Source organism: Pan paniscus, chromosome 6, assembly GCF_029289425.2.
Source record: "Pan paniscus chromosome 6, NHGRI_mPanPan1-v2.0_pri, whole genome shotgun sequence".
NCBI classification, from domain to species: domain Eukaryota; kingdom Metazoa; phylum Chordata; class Mammalia; order Primates; family Hominidae; genus Pan; species Pan paniscus.
The window spans coordinates 177,122,573-177,139,299 of NC_073255.2; the positions used below are offsets into that span (position 1 = coordinate 177,122,573).

General features: G+C 44.9%; 1 protein-coding gene across 14 annotated transcripts in view; it reads right to left on the bottom strand.

Moving 5' to 3' along the window:
* SLC37A3 (solute carrier family 37 member 3) overlaps positions 1 to 16,727 on the bottom strand; it is a 105,207-nt gene that overhangs the window by 33,849 nt on the left and 54,631 nt on the right. For 5 of the 14 annotated variants that reach the window (XM_055115456.2, XM_055115452.2, XM_055115451.2 and 2 more), the window contains one exon: positions 14,870 to 16,540. The exons of 2 other annotated variants lie outside the window; for them this stretch is intronic. In XM_055115456.2, coding sequence (XP_054971431.1) covers positions 16,376 to 16,540 — 165 coding nt within the window. In that variant the 3' untranslated portion in view covers positions 14,870 to 16,375. Of the gene's footprint in view, positions 1 to 7,702; positions 9,409 to 11,180; positions 11,247 to 14,869; positions 16,541 to 16,727 lie in introns of those variants that run through there. 7 more of the 14 variants (XM_008965962.4, XM_008965960.4, XM_003813395.5 and 4 more) reach the window with 2 other exon arrangements.

A 16,727-nucleotide genomic window follows, 5' to 3' on the forward strand; every position in this document is an offset into this window, starting at 1 on the left:
AGAGGTCTGGAGACATAAAGACTGAAGAAAAAGGTGGACAGAAGCTAATTTAAGGGAGTGAGATTTCGAGTGAAGTTAAGGACCCACGTCTTCTGAGACTTCAGCACAGGCTGAGCCAGGGATTTTGAGGCTGAACTGTCTCAAGTGGACGATCTCCAGGTCCTCTGCATCTTCCAGTATAAGGGACGGGGAGGTTACTGGCGGAAATAGGAGGCCAGGGGAGGGAACCGAGGACTTACACAGAGGGGAAACAGAGAGAGAATCACTAGCCAGGAGGACATCTAAACAAACGGATATAAAGTGAGACTGAAATAAAGAGCGCGCAGCACTTTCCTTCAAACAAGTGCAGCAGGCAGTGTCTGGGACTTTGTCTCCCCCTGCTGAGCCAAGAGGTATGAATGGTCCGCCGCGGGGAAAGGGTTTTCACAGGCCAAGAACTGCTTCTTTGGGAAGGAAAACATAACCAACGGTATAAAAATCTCCTCTCTCACAACCACCACGACCCTGAAGCATTAAAGAAGCTGGTAGAAAGTGACATGGCTGTGCCAAGACCAGATGCGCGTGGAAGGCGACAGCAAAGGGGACAGCACTGGGCACCCCATGGCCACTCTTGCCAAGCTTTTCTCTGAAAGCTTCTTCCCTTCACCACCAATCCAACCCCTTTATCCAGAGGCTGTGCCAATGGCCTCTCACGGATTGCAGAGCCTGGGGCTGGGAGGGTGGGGGCAGGAAGTTAGGGATCCTTCCTCAGGTCATGACACAGGCTTGCTTCTCAAAAGATCTGTTGGTCAGGCGCCGTGGTTCACGCCTATAATCTCAGCACTTTGGGAGGCTGAGGCAGGTGGATCACCTGAGGTCAGGAGTTTGAGACCAGCCTGGGCAACATGGTGAAACCCTGTTTTCTACTAAAAATACAAAAGTTAGCCGGGCATGGTGGCAGACGCCTGTAATCCCAGCTACTCTGGAGGCTGAGGCACAAGAATCGCTTGAACCCAGGAGGCAGAGGCTGCACTGAGCTGAGATTGCACCACTGCACTCCAGCCTGGGCAACAGAGCGAGATTCTGTCTCAAAAAAAAAAAAAAAATCTGTTAAGGAGGATTATGAGGCTCTACACTCTTTCCAAGAGCTTGTTCACAGAATAATCTCTTTTCGGAACCTGAGTAGAACCAATAAAAGTAAAACCCACTGGGGCGTGTGGGGAAGGAGTGCTCTCTGCCACCAGTACTTTGGTCACGACTCTTGCCCCTCCCAGCCCCGCCTTCCTGGCTCCAGAATGGTTGCTCTTCATTTTATAACCCTATTAACATCTTCATTCTTCATTCTAGGACACAGAGGCCAGTTACGTCTGCTATTTGTTAGGTACTATTTTTTAATGGAAATCAACTGCAGTGCTGTTAGGTTCCTGAGGCTTTCCATGGTGAGCCTAAGAAAACAAGCAAAATGCTAAATAAATAAACAAATGCACACACACAAAAAATGTCTAGGAGTGTGGTACCCTAATGTCACTCTGTAGGGTGTGATAATAACTACTAAACAAGGTAAAGGCCTTTGAAGTCCTCAGATGAAAGGTTTTACCTAAATACAATTATCCCATTAAATCCAAAAGAACATTCCTGTCCAACAGGGTAGCCCTTTTATCTGTGTTTCTCTGCCGTTGAATTTCTGAGATGACAGCTTCCTGTGCCACAGTGATAAAGCGGATTGAAAACAGTTTCAAACAATTTTGCTACTTTTTATTTAATTCCTGAAAGGACAAAAAGAAAAAAAAATTCCTTAAACAGAGGGCAAGAACAAGCAGTAAAAAGCTGACCAATGGCATTTTAGAAGTAACAATCTCATTCAAGGTTAATTCAACATTTGTTAGAAAGAGGGGTGCCCGAGCAGGGACCCAAGGCAGACCTGGGTCAGCCGGGCACATGAAACAGTCACACCTCCGCTGACTGTGCAGACACAGAATTGGGGGAGAAACACCAAGGCAGCAGTTTATCAAGCGGATGGTGCAACTCTTAGACTCAAACAGAAGATGTGGGAAAAAGAGTAAAGAGGTGCTGTTTAGAAAGGCAAACCTAGGCCGGGTGCGGAGGCTCACACTTGTAATCCCAACACTTTGGGAGGCCAAGGTGGGTGTATCACCTGAGGTCAGGAGTTCAAGACCAGCCTGGGCAACATGGTGAAACCCCATCTCTACTAAAAATACAAAATTAGCTAGGCATGGTGGCAGGCACCTCCCAGCTACACGGGAGGCTGAGGCAGGAGAATCGCTTGAACTCAGGAGGTGGAGGTTGCAGTGAGCTGAGATCGCACCACTGCACTCCAGCCTGGGCGACAAGAGCAAAACTCCATCTCAAAAAAAATAAAAAGGTAAATCTAGTACAGAAGGCCCCCTAGAGAGAGGCTAAGACCCCAGGGCAAGGCCAGTCAGCCAGGCTGGCCTGGACATCCCTGTGGGGCCACAGCCCAACAGCAGGAACGGGGCACAGGTGGTTTCCACACAAAGGTGCAGGTCTGACAATTCTGCTCACTCTTGGGACTCTGGCCCTAGAGAAAGATGAGAACTGGCTACCCAATTTACACCCTGGAAGTAGAAGTAAGCCTAGGGGAAGAGTCAATTTAAGGAGAGGCTGCATGGCAGAAAAAAAAAGCCACTGAAGTTAAATTTTAAAAACTGGGTTTTAATTTAGTCCTAGTTCTGTTATTTAGATGACTTGACTCCCAGCAAGCCACTTACTCTCTCTGAATCTTGGTTCTGACATGTAAACTACAGAACTACCTGCAGACTGAGGTGGGATAAAACTGTGGTCAGACTGTGGAGGGGATAAAACAGAGTAGTGAATGGAACAGCAGTTTTAAAAGATGCATCCACCTATGAAGCATTATTTCACTAATGGCTGAAAGACCACACCTTGGGTGTCCAGGTACAGAACTTTTCGAGTATTATTTGATTAACTATGCAACATGCGTATGTTCTTACTTCCAAAAAGCCATATAGTAACAAATCATCGTTACGTTGCATATAACACACACATACACACACACAAATATAAAACCATTGAAGTGGCCGGGCGCGGTGGCTCACGCCTGTAATCCCAGCACTTTGGGAGGCCGAGGCGGGCGGATCACGAGGTCAGGAGATCGAGACCATCCTGGCTAACATGGTGAAACTCCGTCTCTACTGAAAATACAAAAAAAATTAGCTGGGTGTGGTGGCGGGCGCCTGTAGTCCCAGTTGCTCGGGAGGCTGAGGCAGGAGAATGGTGTGATTGCAGTGAGCCGAGATCACGCCACTGCACTCTAGCCTGGGCGACAGAGCGAGACTCCATCTCAAAAATAAAAATAAAAATAAAAATAAAACACATTGAAGTGATTTGTATTATTTATGATCATGTATATGTAAATACCAGTATTTCACTTTTTTTTTTTTTGAGATGGAGTCTTGCTCTTTTGCCCAGGCTGGAGTGCAGTGGCGCGCTCTCGGCTCACTGCAGCCTCCACCTCCTGAGTTAAGTGATTCTCCTGCCTCAGCCTCTTGAGTAGTTGGGATTACAGGTGCCCACCACCACATCAGGCTAAATTTTTGTATTTTTAGTAGAAACAGGGTTTCATTATGTTGGCCGGGCTGGTCTTGAACTCCTAACCTCAAGTGACCCGCCCGCCTTGGACTCCCAAAGTGCTGGGATTACAGGCGTGAGCCATCATGCCCGAATAGTATTTCACATTTAATTTGATTTATTCTAGACATAAGCCGAAACAAACTTTATGTCGCCAGAAATGGCCTCAGGAAAAGCACAAGATTGTGCTTTGACTCTAAAGGCACAGAAGAGGCAAGGTGGGAAGGAACATCAGCCGACGGTGATGAAATGGCTGCGGTGTCCTGGGCCAGGGTGCTGACTCCTGTGACTCTCACAATTTAATTGAGGAAATGACAACTTAGCCAGAAACAATCGAGAACAAAATAAGGCAATAAAACCAATCAGCCTGGGGCAGACTGTGTGGTCTAAGGATAAGGGCTCTCAAGAGAAGTTTCCAGAAGGAAAATAGCATTACTAGCAGGGTTACCGGGAAAAGCTTCATGGAGGTGGGCAATGAAGGGGGACTATGACGGATGAAGAGAGTTTGAATGCTTGGAAGGGACAGGCCAAGTAAAAACACGCAGCAGGAATAAAGACAGCAGCTTGAGTAACATAGAGATTTGTACTGGAGCAAAAGAGCTCACTGTTCGCTGCCGCTGAGCCCTCAGGGAGAGCTGGCGAGGCTGCCAAGAGCCAGAGGAGAGGAGAATGCACTCAAAACCCATGTAGTCCGAGAACCTGGGCAGCGCCGACAGTCTGCGGCCATTAATTGCAGGCGTGCAGCGTCCTGAGTAAAGCAGGTGGCAGGGCAGTGTGCAGGGTCAGGGAGGAACTTTGCCTTGGCCTGCTCTGCCCACACTCCACTCTTGAATCTTCCTCCCACCCTTCCCAACACACTCCACATTTATTCCACACCAACCATGCAAGGAGCTGGGCACTGCAAAAAAACAGCAGCAGTCTCCCTGGGGAGTTAGATACAAAAATAGGGAAGACAGAAACAGCTAAGCACCAAATAAGCAACACTGACATTACCACCAAGGGAAGGAGAGACGGTAGAGAAGGAAGGACTAGCACGGCTGGTTGGGAAAGGTTCCTCAGATGAGATGGTGCTTGGCCAAGCCTTGAGGGAAAATTAAGATTCATGAAGCTGGGAGCAAAACAGGGGTATTAAAGAGAGGTGTCAATCAAGACAAGAAGGTATGAATATGAATGCACAACTGCCCTTTGCAGTGAGTAATGAGCTAACTGGTCTGATGCTGCAGAAGGTTCGTGTAGACAGGCAATGGGAGGGTCAGTACAGAAAGCAATGAAACTGAATTCTGCAGAATCTCAATCACAGGCACTTGATTCTCTTGACCAAGGTTTCTAACTTTGTGGTCCAATGATGAGCTTCAAGTTTTGGCTCATGAACACCCAATGAGAAAATTGCGAATACTTTTTCATATAAGCATTTCAATCTGGGAGACGTTAAGTGGCTTTCAGATTCTCAAAAGGGTTTATGACCTAAAGAGCTGAAAACGATTAATGCAGCAAACTGGCAGAATGGTCTGTGTGGGGAGGGGAGAAGGGGTTGGGATTATATAAGTCGAGCCCATTCCCCTCCCCTGAGACCGGCTGTTCTTAACTATACACCAGATAGTCATTAACAAACAGATGCCATTCCTCTCTTTAGTGGCTTCTTGTTCATTAAGTACTTGACAGGGTTATTGGTAGATTACAAAAATAGCTCATCAGGGAAAGTAGAAAGGAGACCAGTGCAGGGGGAGCAGAGGAGAGAACCCAGGAAAAGGGATAGTCAGTAAGAAGATTCGATAAATTAAAATGCCAGAGAAGCCAACGAAGAAAAAGTCCTGGGAAAGACGAAGTGGTTACAGGTGTCAAGCACAAATATGGGATGAGGGGGGAAAAAAATCTCAAAATTCAATGACCCTCAATGCATGGCTTCTGTAGGGTGATGAGAGGCCAGAGGCTAGAGATAAGGGGTCCAAATCAGGACACTTGGAGAGCAAAAGGAAGTGCCATTGATAATTACGGTGAATGACAGGTATAAATCAGGACTGTCCTGGGCCAACAGATAGACAGGTAGCTACCTAGTTGAGGAGGAAATGAGTAGTATAGATGGGAAGGCAGCAGACACTGTCTATTAGCTCAAAGGGTTTAGCTGCAAAAAGAAAACTAGGACATTAGTCAGAAAAGCCAGTAGGGAAAAGAAAAGGCTTTACCGTGTATTGATTTGGGAGACAGGAGGACTTCTGGAGGTTCTGAAGAAGGGGGCTGGGTGCAGTGGCTCATGCCAGTAATCCCAGCACTTTGGGAGGCCAAGGTGGGCAGATCACTTGAGCCCAGGAGTTCAAGACCAGCGTGGGAAACACAGCAAAACCCCTTTTCTACAAAAAAATTTTAAAAAATTAGCTGAATGTGGTGGTGTGCCCCTGTAGCCCTCGCTACTCAGGGTGGGGCTTAAGTGGGAGAACTGCTTGAGCCCAGGAGGTTGAGGCTGCAGTGAGCTATGATTGTGCCACTGCGCTCCAGCCTGGGCAACAGAGCAAGACCCTGTCTCAAAAAAAGGAAAAAAAAAAGGGAAAAGGGAAGGGGTACAAAGGACTGAGTGCGTTGCACATTCTCCATCCCACGGAACATCATGAGGCACAGCAGCTCCTCCAATACTGCTGCAGGAATGCTGACTGTGGCACTCTGGTTCCTCGGGAACCAGGAAAGGACAGAATAAGCAGGAGTAGGGAGAGACATTTCCTCCTTTGAAACTGTAAGAAAAAAAAAAACCACCTTCTGAAAAGAAAAGGCAGACCGCAGCATTTTATTTCAACCTAGCGAGCATCGACGATCTGGCTGTGAGGAAAGGATGCATTTTCAAATTAGCTTTCACTATGGTTTTCTCTTCCCTTTTCAAGGGAGAAGATATTAAGAAGAAAATAAAGTGAACTCTTAGATGTTCATCAAAGTTAAATCCTGGCTGGGCGCGGTGGCTCACATCTGTAATCCCAGCAATTTGGGAGGCCAAGGCAGGTGGATCACTTGAGGAGTTACAGACCAGACAGGTCAACATGGCGAAGCCCCATCTCTACTAAAAATATAAAAATTAGCTGGGCGTGGTGGCGTGTGCCCGTAGTAGTCCCAGCTACTTGGGAGGCTGAGGCAGGAGAATCGCTTGAACCCGGGAGGTGGAGGTTGCAGTGAGCCGAGATTGCACCAGTGCACTCCAGCCTGGGCAAGAGTGAGACTCCATCTCAAAAAAAAAAAAAAAAAAAAAAAAAAAAAGTTAAATCCTGTGCAGACTGGCAGAACTAGAATAAGGGAATATATCCTTATTTCATGTTGTCCAGTGCTGAGCATTGATTTGTAATTTCATTTTAGGCAGGCCCAGTGGCTCATGCCTGTTATCCCAGCACTTGGGGAGGCCAAGGTGGGAGGATCGCTTTAGCCCGGGAGTTTGAGACCAGCCTGGGTAACAGTGAGACTTCGTCTCTACAGAAAATAAAAAGACTAAAAATAATTAGCCAGGCATGGTGGCGCACGGTCCATCTACTTGGGAGGCTAGTCCCAGCTCCTTGGGAGCTGAGGCGGGAGGATCGCTTTTGACTTCAGGAGGTCAAGGCTGCAGTGAGCCATGATCGTGCCACTGTACTCCAGTGTGGGTGACAGAGTGAGACTTTTGTCTCAAAAAATTTTTTTTAAATGGTTTCATTTCAGTACAGCTCGGGGGCCATAGAAAGGTCAGGGGAACAGTCACCGATCTAAGGTTCAACTGGGTAAGAAAACACAGGCTGGCGTGGGGACACAAAGATGAGACCACGCCCACAGTGCAGCTGGAAAGGAAACTCTGAGCCAAACGCCAGCCAAGAGGTTCAATGAGAAAACAGACGGCCCTTAACTTACAACCGGGCAATTCATCCAAACCGAGCACAGTCTTCCACAGTGGGAAAGGGCAAGTTTTCACAGAACAGATGGAAATGAAGCCACCCCAGCACCTCAGGTGAGGGAGCACGTGACCCAGCAATGCTGTGGGTCAGCGTGGGCTCACCCGGGAGCGCTCAGTATCAGGAAACAGGAGGGCACCGATCACATTCTAAATCTCAGTGCTCATGGTATATAGATTTAAGTAACGAAATGGAGATTCATTATAAAAGTCAGTTTATTTTCCCTTTCTGTGTTTCGTATTTTCCCTTTTTGTCAGTAAATGAGCAATACACTGATTGGAAATCTGCATGATTAAATAACATTAAAAAGTTCATAAACACACCCCATATCAGAGTATAAAGCAAGAGGTTGAAAAATATCCCCTAACCGAATGCAAATTAGGTATCCCTCAAAATTGCACATTCTCCTCCTAGTTTGCTTGCATAATTTAAAATATGTATATACAGAATGATCTTAAAATATTGATAACTAGTATGGAATTCACAGCCCTGAAGATATATATACTCTACATTTTTCTAAAGAACGGACACCCCTCAGACCCTAGTAATCCATTCATGTGATTCAATGTCACGTACAGACAGTCCTCAGCTTCTGATTTTTGGACTTTACAATGGTGCGAAATGGTTGCAATTTCAACATAATGTACATTAAATAAATTACATGATATATTCAACACTCGATTATAAAATAGAGTTTGTGTTAGATGATTCTGCCCAACTGTGGGCAATTCTAAGTGTTCTGAGTACATTTAGGGCGGACGAGGCTAAGCTGTGGTGTTCAGTCAGGGGTATTAAATGCATTTGACTTCCAATGGGTTTACTGGGACATAACCCCATCATAAGTCAAAGAGCATCTGTACTTGACACTTACTAGAAGAAAAGGTCTTTCCTTTTTCTCTAATTCTAGTCTTCTGCTGAGGTAACTCCAGGAAGCTGGTTGTGCCAGAGATCAATCCTCTAAAAATAGACTAAGCAGATTAGCTTCCTAGAGGATCCTAAAGTTCCCAGACAACAAATCTGGGATGGAGTGCTTCGGCTGTGAGTTACACGTTGGAATGTTCAAGATAACTGATGTACCTTATGGTCCTTGAAAGGAAGACTCAATACTTCCAGGAGTCAAAGTTAATTTGAATGAAGATGGAAGAGAACAAGTTGACAATAATTTGAAGCTATTCATTCTTCTAGGGCTGAATGACGTTTAGATCAGACACAGAGTGACTGACCCAATCAACAGGCATGTAGTGTGATCTTTCCCACCACAGTGAACAGAGGGATTCTTTGTCCAAGGCAGGCTTGCAGCTCGGTCCAGCTTGAGCATTTGATCAGGATTTGATGCTTCAAAGATAAGCCACTCTCTGTAAACTCATTACCAAAGCAAAATGCAATGATCTCTTCCATTTGTGGAACATATCACCAACACAAACCACGCGTGGCTTTGCCTCCTGTTCACTCCATTTTCAAGGCTAGAGAAAGTTCAAGTCCAAAACAACAGTTAAGGTTAAAATGCTAAACCTCAATAGGCCAAACAAAGACGCTGGCAGAGTCAGAGGTCAAAGATGCTGGCAGAGTCAGAAGTCACTCGGCACATTCATGAAACAACAGCAAAAATCATCAACAATAATTCCTGTAGTGTAGACAACTAGTGCAGCCTTCACTGCTGGTCAGCATCTCAGGTGGCTGGCAGTGTTGAGAGACGCCTGACAATCCAAGATCAGGCTGGAGCTCCTAGACAAACCCAAATTAGGGCAGACTCGAAGCCCCAGCGGTCCTGATGTGGCTGACATTGTTCTTTCTGTCTCACGGGCACCAGTCACTCCCTCAATATGTGAGCCTGTCTCCTTAGCACGAGAGAGAATATTTCCCTCACTATTAATGGCGAGATAAACACAATTGTACAACTTGTCTGTGAAGAGAAAATAGTATTAAATATGCAGCAACAGTTTACTTCTGTTAGAGTGTCATGTTTTGAACATAATAATGGATTTGGACAATTACATTCATTTTGACTTCATACAAAGATAATGTTTAATCTTCAATGAATTAGAAAATGATTTTGAAAATTATGGCTAATATTACAAAACACTCAACATCACATTTCAGTTGCCAAAAAAAGAACAATACATACAAATAATTTGCCATAGGCAGAGCAGAGAACTGAGACCAGAGGCTCAGATGAACAACAATGATCCTTATAATAGATAAAGTTTTCTTTCTACTACAGTTCCTAGTATGATCACATCAGAAAGTTCATCACAAGATACTTCCCTCTACTTAGCATGGATGTCAGAAATGGAACACAAGTTACATGGCCCAGTCTTTGGAAGCTAGATGGGAATTAGATGAAAGCTCCAAGGTATTCCTGGAGCTGGACTATCCTGGGGCTCCTTGACCACAGCAAGAGGACAGCTGCCTGGAGTACGGGTGGTGGAAGCTGCCTTCAATTACAGTGCCCTGGATTTGGGGACAGGATACTGAATGCGTCCCTGGTACCTTCCAGACTCTCTCAGGTAGACTTGTCTTGAGCACTGTCCCACAATAACGTGCCTGAGTATGTCACAGCTCATAACAGAGAGCAACATTTTAAAAGCACAAAGCCTCAGGAGTTTGAGACCAGCCTGGGCAACATGGTGAAACCACCTCTAGGAAAAATTCAAAAAGTTACCAGGCGTGGTGGCACACACCTATAGTCCCAGCTAATCAGGAGGCTGAGGTGGGAGGACCACCTGAGCCCAGGATCACCTGAGCCCAGGAGGTCAAGGCTGTAGTGAGCTGTGATCGTGCCACTGCACTCCAGCCTGGGTGACAGAATGAGACCTGTCTCAAAAAAATAAATAAATAAAAATAAACAAGGCCTTACTCTGTATTGGCTATTTCCAAGAAAGTAGAGAATCCCAGCCAAGCATGTCTAGGGCATCATAAATATTTCCTCAAGAAACTATCAACATTTTAGAACCGGGAAACATGACAGTGTTGATTACAGCAATGCTTCTCTTTTAACTCAAGTGTTGCTTGGTATACATTGTAATTTACTTCAGAACTCCTAAATTATATTCAGCAGATAGAGGGTAGCCTAGAAGAGTATACTGATTAGGGGCTGGTGATACTTTAAATAAGTCTCTTCTTGTTTTTCTGAAATCATAAATGGCAATATTCATTAGACTCAGGTCAAGAGCAAACTGAGAGCCTTTTTCTTCCTCACAAAGAAGAATGTGAGGTCAGGCGCAGTGGCTCCTGCCTGTAATTCCAGCACTTTGGGAGGCCGAGTAGGGTGGATCACCTGAGGTCAGAAGTTCAAGACCAGCCTGGCCAAGATGGTGAAACCCCGTCTCTACTAAAAATACAAAAATTAGCCGGGTGTGGTGGCAGGCGCCTGTAATCCCAGCTACTCGGGAGGCTGAGGTGGGAGAATCGCTTGAACCCGGGAGGCAGAGGCTGCAGTGAGCTGAGATCACGCCACCACACTTTAGCCTGGGCAACAGAGCGAGACTCTGCCTCAAAAAAAAAAAAAAAAAAAAAAAGAAGAAGAAGATGTCTTTTAGACTAATAAAATGTTACTTTTCACAAAGGAGCCTTTAAAAGCAATCAACAATTTTGCTGAAGTGACTTAAGTAAGTGCTTTGAACTTAATTAATAGAAAAATGACTTTTTTTTTTTTTTAAAGGGGCACACACTTACCATGAGAATGAAAAAGTAGAAAACCCACATCCATCCTAGCTTGTCCCGGATCAGAGACACTAAATACTGAAAGGGAGGAAAAAAAAATTACAATATAATTCTTTATAAATTCATAAAAGGAAGCAGCTAAAAAGTAGATTAAACATGGCTATTTTAGAAAATAAGGGAACAGGATTTGTATGTTTTGCAGTTTACAAAGCTCTTCCACATACATGTGCCTGCTGTGATTAATGGCCCATTTAAGCATGCAGAGTCCAAATGGAAAAACCGTATAATAGAAGTTGTCAGTTAAGAAGGTTTATTTTTATTCACTTTGCTATTTAGAGAGGAAGATGAACATCCGCAAGCCACTCCCATTTAATCATTCTTTCTTCCAATGAAAGGTACTATAATTGATGCCTCAAAAATAGTTTGTCTTTAAGTATGCCACTCATTTTCCAATTAGGCTGTTTGCTCACAGTGTTGCAGTACTACCTTTGCATCCTACAGCATATTCTTTTACTTTACTTTCAATTACTGAAAAGGATCTAATTGCACTTATTTAACCCATTTTCTTTTTTTCTCTTATTATGGTAAGATATAGCTTACATAAAATTTGCCATTTTAACTTTTTTTTTTTTTGAGATGGAGTATCGCTCTGTCACTCAGGCTGGAGTGCAGTGGCGCAATCTCGGCTCACTGCAAGCTCTGCCTCCCACATTCACATCATTCTCCTGCCTCAGCCTCCCGAGCAGCTGGGACTACAGGTGCCTGCCACCTCACCCGGCCAATTTTTTGTATTTTTAGTAGAGATGGGTTTTCACCACATTAGCCAGGATGGTCTCAATCTCCTGACCTTGTGATCCGTCCACCTCAGCCTCCCAAAGTGCTGGGATTACAGGCGTACTGCGCCCGGCCCATTTTAACCATTTTTAAGTGTACAATCCAGTGGTATCAGTTACATTCATAATGCTGTACAACCAACACGACCATCTATTTCCAAACTTTTTCATCATCCAAATAGAAACTCTGTTCCTATTAAGAAATTAACTGCCCATCTCCCCAGCCCTTGCTAACCTCTTCTTTCTGGTTCCATGAACTGGCCTATGCTAGATATTTCGTGTAAATGGAATCACAGTATTTGTCCTTTTATGTTTGGCTTGTTTAACTTAGCATAATGCTTTCAAGGTAAACTACATTGGAACTTCACTCCTTTTTTTTTGGAGATGGAGTCTCGCTCTGTCACCTAGGCTGGAGTGCAGTGGGGCAATCTCTGCTCACTGCAACCTCTGTCTCCCAGGTTCCAGTGATTCTCCTGCCTCAGCCTCCAGAGTAGCTGGGATTACAGGTGTGAGCCACCATGCTCGGCTAATTTTTCTATTTTTAGTAGAAATGAGGTTTCACCGCATTGCCCAGGCTGGCCTGGAACTCCTGAACTCAGGTGATTCACTCACTTCAGCCTCCCAAAGTTCTGGGATTACAAGCGTGAGCCACTGCGCCCGGACTTTTTTTCTTTTTAAATGGAGTCTTGCTGTGTCACCCAGGCTGGAGTACAGTGGTGCAATCTCGGCTCACTGCAACCTCCTCCTCCCAGGTTCAAGCGATTATCCTGCCTCAGCCTCCCAAGTAGCTGAGGTGCCACCCCCCGCCCAGCTAATTTTTGTATTTTTAGTAGAGACGAGGTTTCACCATGTTGGCCAGGCTGGTCTCAAACTCCTAACCTCAGGTAATCCACCCACCTCAGCCTCCCAGAGTGCTGGGATTAAAAGAGACAGGGTCTTTCTCTGTTGCCCAGACTGTAGTGTAATAGTATGATCACAGCTCACTGTAACTTCCCTTCATTTCTTTTTAATGGCTCATTAGTATTCCATTGTATGGATATACCACATTTTGTTTCTCCATTCATCTGCTGATGGACCCAAGTTGTTTCCACCTTTTGGCTACTATGAATAATACTGCAATAAATGTTGACATACAAATATCTGAGTCCCAGTTTTTTTTTTTTTTTTTTTTTGAGACGGAGTCTCACTCTGTCACCCAGGCTGGAGTGCAGTGGCGCAATCTCAGCTCACTGCAAGCTCCACCTCCCGGGTTCACGCCATTCTCCTGCCTCAGCCTCTCAAGTAGCTGGGACCACAGGCACCCGCCACAATGCCCAGCCAATTTTTCTTGTATTTTTAGTAGAGACGGGGTTTCACCGTGTTAGCCAGGATGGTCTCCATCTCCTGACCTCGTGATCCGCCCGCCTCGGCCTCCCAGAGTGCTGGGATTACAGGCATAAGCCACCGCGCCCGGCCCTTTCCTGTTTTTTAATTACAGCCATCGTAGTAAGTATGAAGTCACAGCTCACTGTGTTTTTGATTTGCATTTTCCTAATGACTAAGGATGCTGAGACTCTTCATGTGCTTATTGGTCATTTGTACATATTTGTCATGAAGATTTGTCCCTGTTTTCTTCTATGAGTTTCATAATTTTAAGTTCTTCAAGTTAGGCCTTTAATCCATTTTGAGGTAATTTTTGCATATGAGGTAAGGTTGGGGTCCAACCTCATTCTTTTTTTTTTTTTTTCTTTCCTCTCCCACTCCTCAGCTCCAACTTCATTCTTTTCACGTGGATATCCAGTTTTCCCAATACTATTTATTGAGAGACCATCCTTTCCCCATTGAATGGTCCTGGCACCCTTGTCAAAAATCAATTTGGCCGCAGACACAAAAGGGTAGCATTCTTCAATCACATTATTACTGAAATGTACAAGTGAAAAAAATTAATGCAGAACGACTATGTGATTTATATTAGATCACATCATGTGTAGCAAAAAAGCAGAGGTCTCATCATCCACTACAGGAAGCATAGGGGGCCCCAAACTGACTGCAACTTTGTCTTTTTTTTTTTTTTTTTACACAGGGTCTTGTCCAGGCAAGTGGCTCATGCCTGTAATCCTAGCACTTTGGGAGGCTGAGGCAGGAGGATCACTTGAGCCCAGGAGTTTGAGACCAGTCTGGGCAATGTGGTGAAACCCTGTCTCTACAAAAAAAATACAAAAATTAGCTGGGCGTGGTGGTGGGTACCTGCAGTCCAAGCTACTTGAGAGGCTGCAGTGGGAAAATTGCTTGAGTCCCAGAAGGCAGAGGTTGCAGTGAGCCAAGATCCTGCCACTGCACTCCAGCCTGGGCATAAGAGCCAGATGCTGTCTCAAAAAAAAAGAGAGAGAGAGAGAGAGAGCCAGGGTCTGGCTCTGTCACCCAGGCTGGACTGGAGTGGTGTGATCATGGCTCACTGCAGCCTTGACTTCCCAGGCTCAAGCGATCCTCCCGTCTCAGCCTCCTAAGTAGTTGGGACAGGCACATACCACCATGCTCAGCTAACTTTTTATTTTTTGTAGAGATGAGGGTCTCACTATGTTGCTTGGGCTGGTCTTGAACTCTTGGCCTCAAGTAATTCTCCTGCCTTGGCCTCCCGAAGTGCTGGGATTACTGGCATGAGCCACCACACCCAGCCTCATGTGCAAGTTTTAATGTGGACATTTGTTCTCATTTCTCTTGGGCAGATACTGCAATTTAATCTTACTGAACCCCTAGTATGTGTCAACAAAAGCACTAAGCATTGGGAATACAAAGACGAAGGAAACAAGCAGAGCACCTGTCACGGTGCATCACCTTTACACCGTGACAGGTGCCTACTACAGGACCGCATCAACTGCTATGGCAACCTGAAGAAGAAACAATTCTTTACTTGGGAAGTCAGGGAAAGACGGGGTAACAAAGTTATTCAGGGTAAATTAGTACACTGGCTAAGGACAGAGCTGATAGAGGTTAACGCTAAGTCACAGAGTTTGGGATTTCACCCCTTAGGCAATGGGAAATCATTCAAAACTCAACATGGAAGAGGAATGAGTAAAGCTAACAGTGATTTACTCCAGACGTGCTTCCCCAACCATGAAGGTCAGTCTAGGACCCAAGTTCACAGTGAGGGATCTGGATACTGGCAGGTGAGGCAATCTGAATAAAAGCAAATTCTCTGAAATACTCATTATAATGCACCCATTTAGTTAGTGAAGAAAACATTCGTAAGGAAGGATAACTTAAAATAACATAATGTCAGAAAAGGATGCCCAACGCAGCCACTCTCCACCCCATAGATGAAGACGTCTGAACTGATGGCTGGGAGCATTTTTCGATTCCCGCTCCAGAGCATGATCAGGTAAGCGTATTTTTCAAGGCTTTGCTAAGGTTTTTGTTTCTTTGGGGTTTTTTGCCCTTTAGTCTTATAATCAAATATGCCAAGCATATCAGTCATTCATTCCACAAGTAATGTCTACTGTGTGCCAGGCACTGTTCTAGGTACTAAGGTGACAGAAGAACATACAACAAAATGCTGCGCTCAGGAAGCTTATGTTACAGTGGGAGAGACAGACATTAACAAGTGCATATAGACTATTAAAATACGGCTAGGTAGTCAAAGTATTAACATGGCTTACTTTACCTCAATACTTATCTCTCATTAACCACTAGCAATCAGACATCAGCAATTCACCCCCACCAAGCAAGTAACAATAATCTTCAAGGTTATTAATGACCTCCTAGATGTCAAAACTAAGAGCCTAAAAGACAAATCCTTCAGTTCTCTTTCTCCTGACCTCTCTACATCCATGACCTTACTAACGCCTTCTCAAACGCAGTTCCCTTGACTACAGGTTACTCTGCTGCCTTCCTCTTTCTTTGACCACTGGGCATTCCCTGAGACTCGGCCAACATTCTCTTTCCCTATTAAATGTTTCATTCACTTCCACAGGTTCAACTATTTTTATCCATACAGATGACTCTCAGATCCATATTTCTACAAAATTAGTACTCTACAATCTGTAGTGGTATATCCTAGAAGAGGCATGACTCATGACTCTGCCAGAAAAGAAATATCTGTCCCACAGAAAGTTGAATTTATGCAAAAAAAAAAAAAAAAAAAAAAAAAGGTCAATGTAAATAATTCTTAGTAGGCCAATCTTAGTGTAGGGATCTCCAACATCTGAGTGCGGAAGAATCACCAAGAAGCCTTGTTGAAAATACAGATCCGTAGGTTCGAACTCAGCAAGTCTGTAGTACGCTTGGTGTTCTGTACTTTAATGAGTGTCCCAGATGATTCTGATACCAGACACTTATGGGCCACTCTTTGAGATACAGTCAGAGATTTTTGGATACACAGGAAGCAGAGCGAGTGATTCAGAAGCAGCTGCAGAGTCCATGGCCATGTCTGGCGGGGCCCAGGAAGGAACGTGTATGCAGTAGAGTGTCTGGGAGAGGGAGACGGGAGACAGCAATGGTGGGGTCCACATGCCAGGTGGGGATAACAAGAAGCACCCCCCACCACGGAATACCAAGTTCAGCCTGGAAAGAAAGAAGGGGATGGTGGGCTGGGGCAGAAGGATCTGTCTGTCTTACGAGGTCTTAGCTTATTTGCAGACAGGAAGAATCTAGAAGTAGAAAAAAGGAACTAAAAACAATGGAGAGTCCTTCTACATTAGGACACATCAGCTGGTCCTGAGAGGAGATGGAAGTCCTTGGGCTCTGGGAA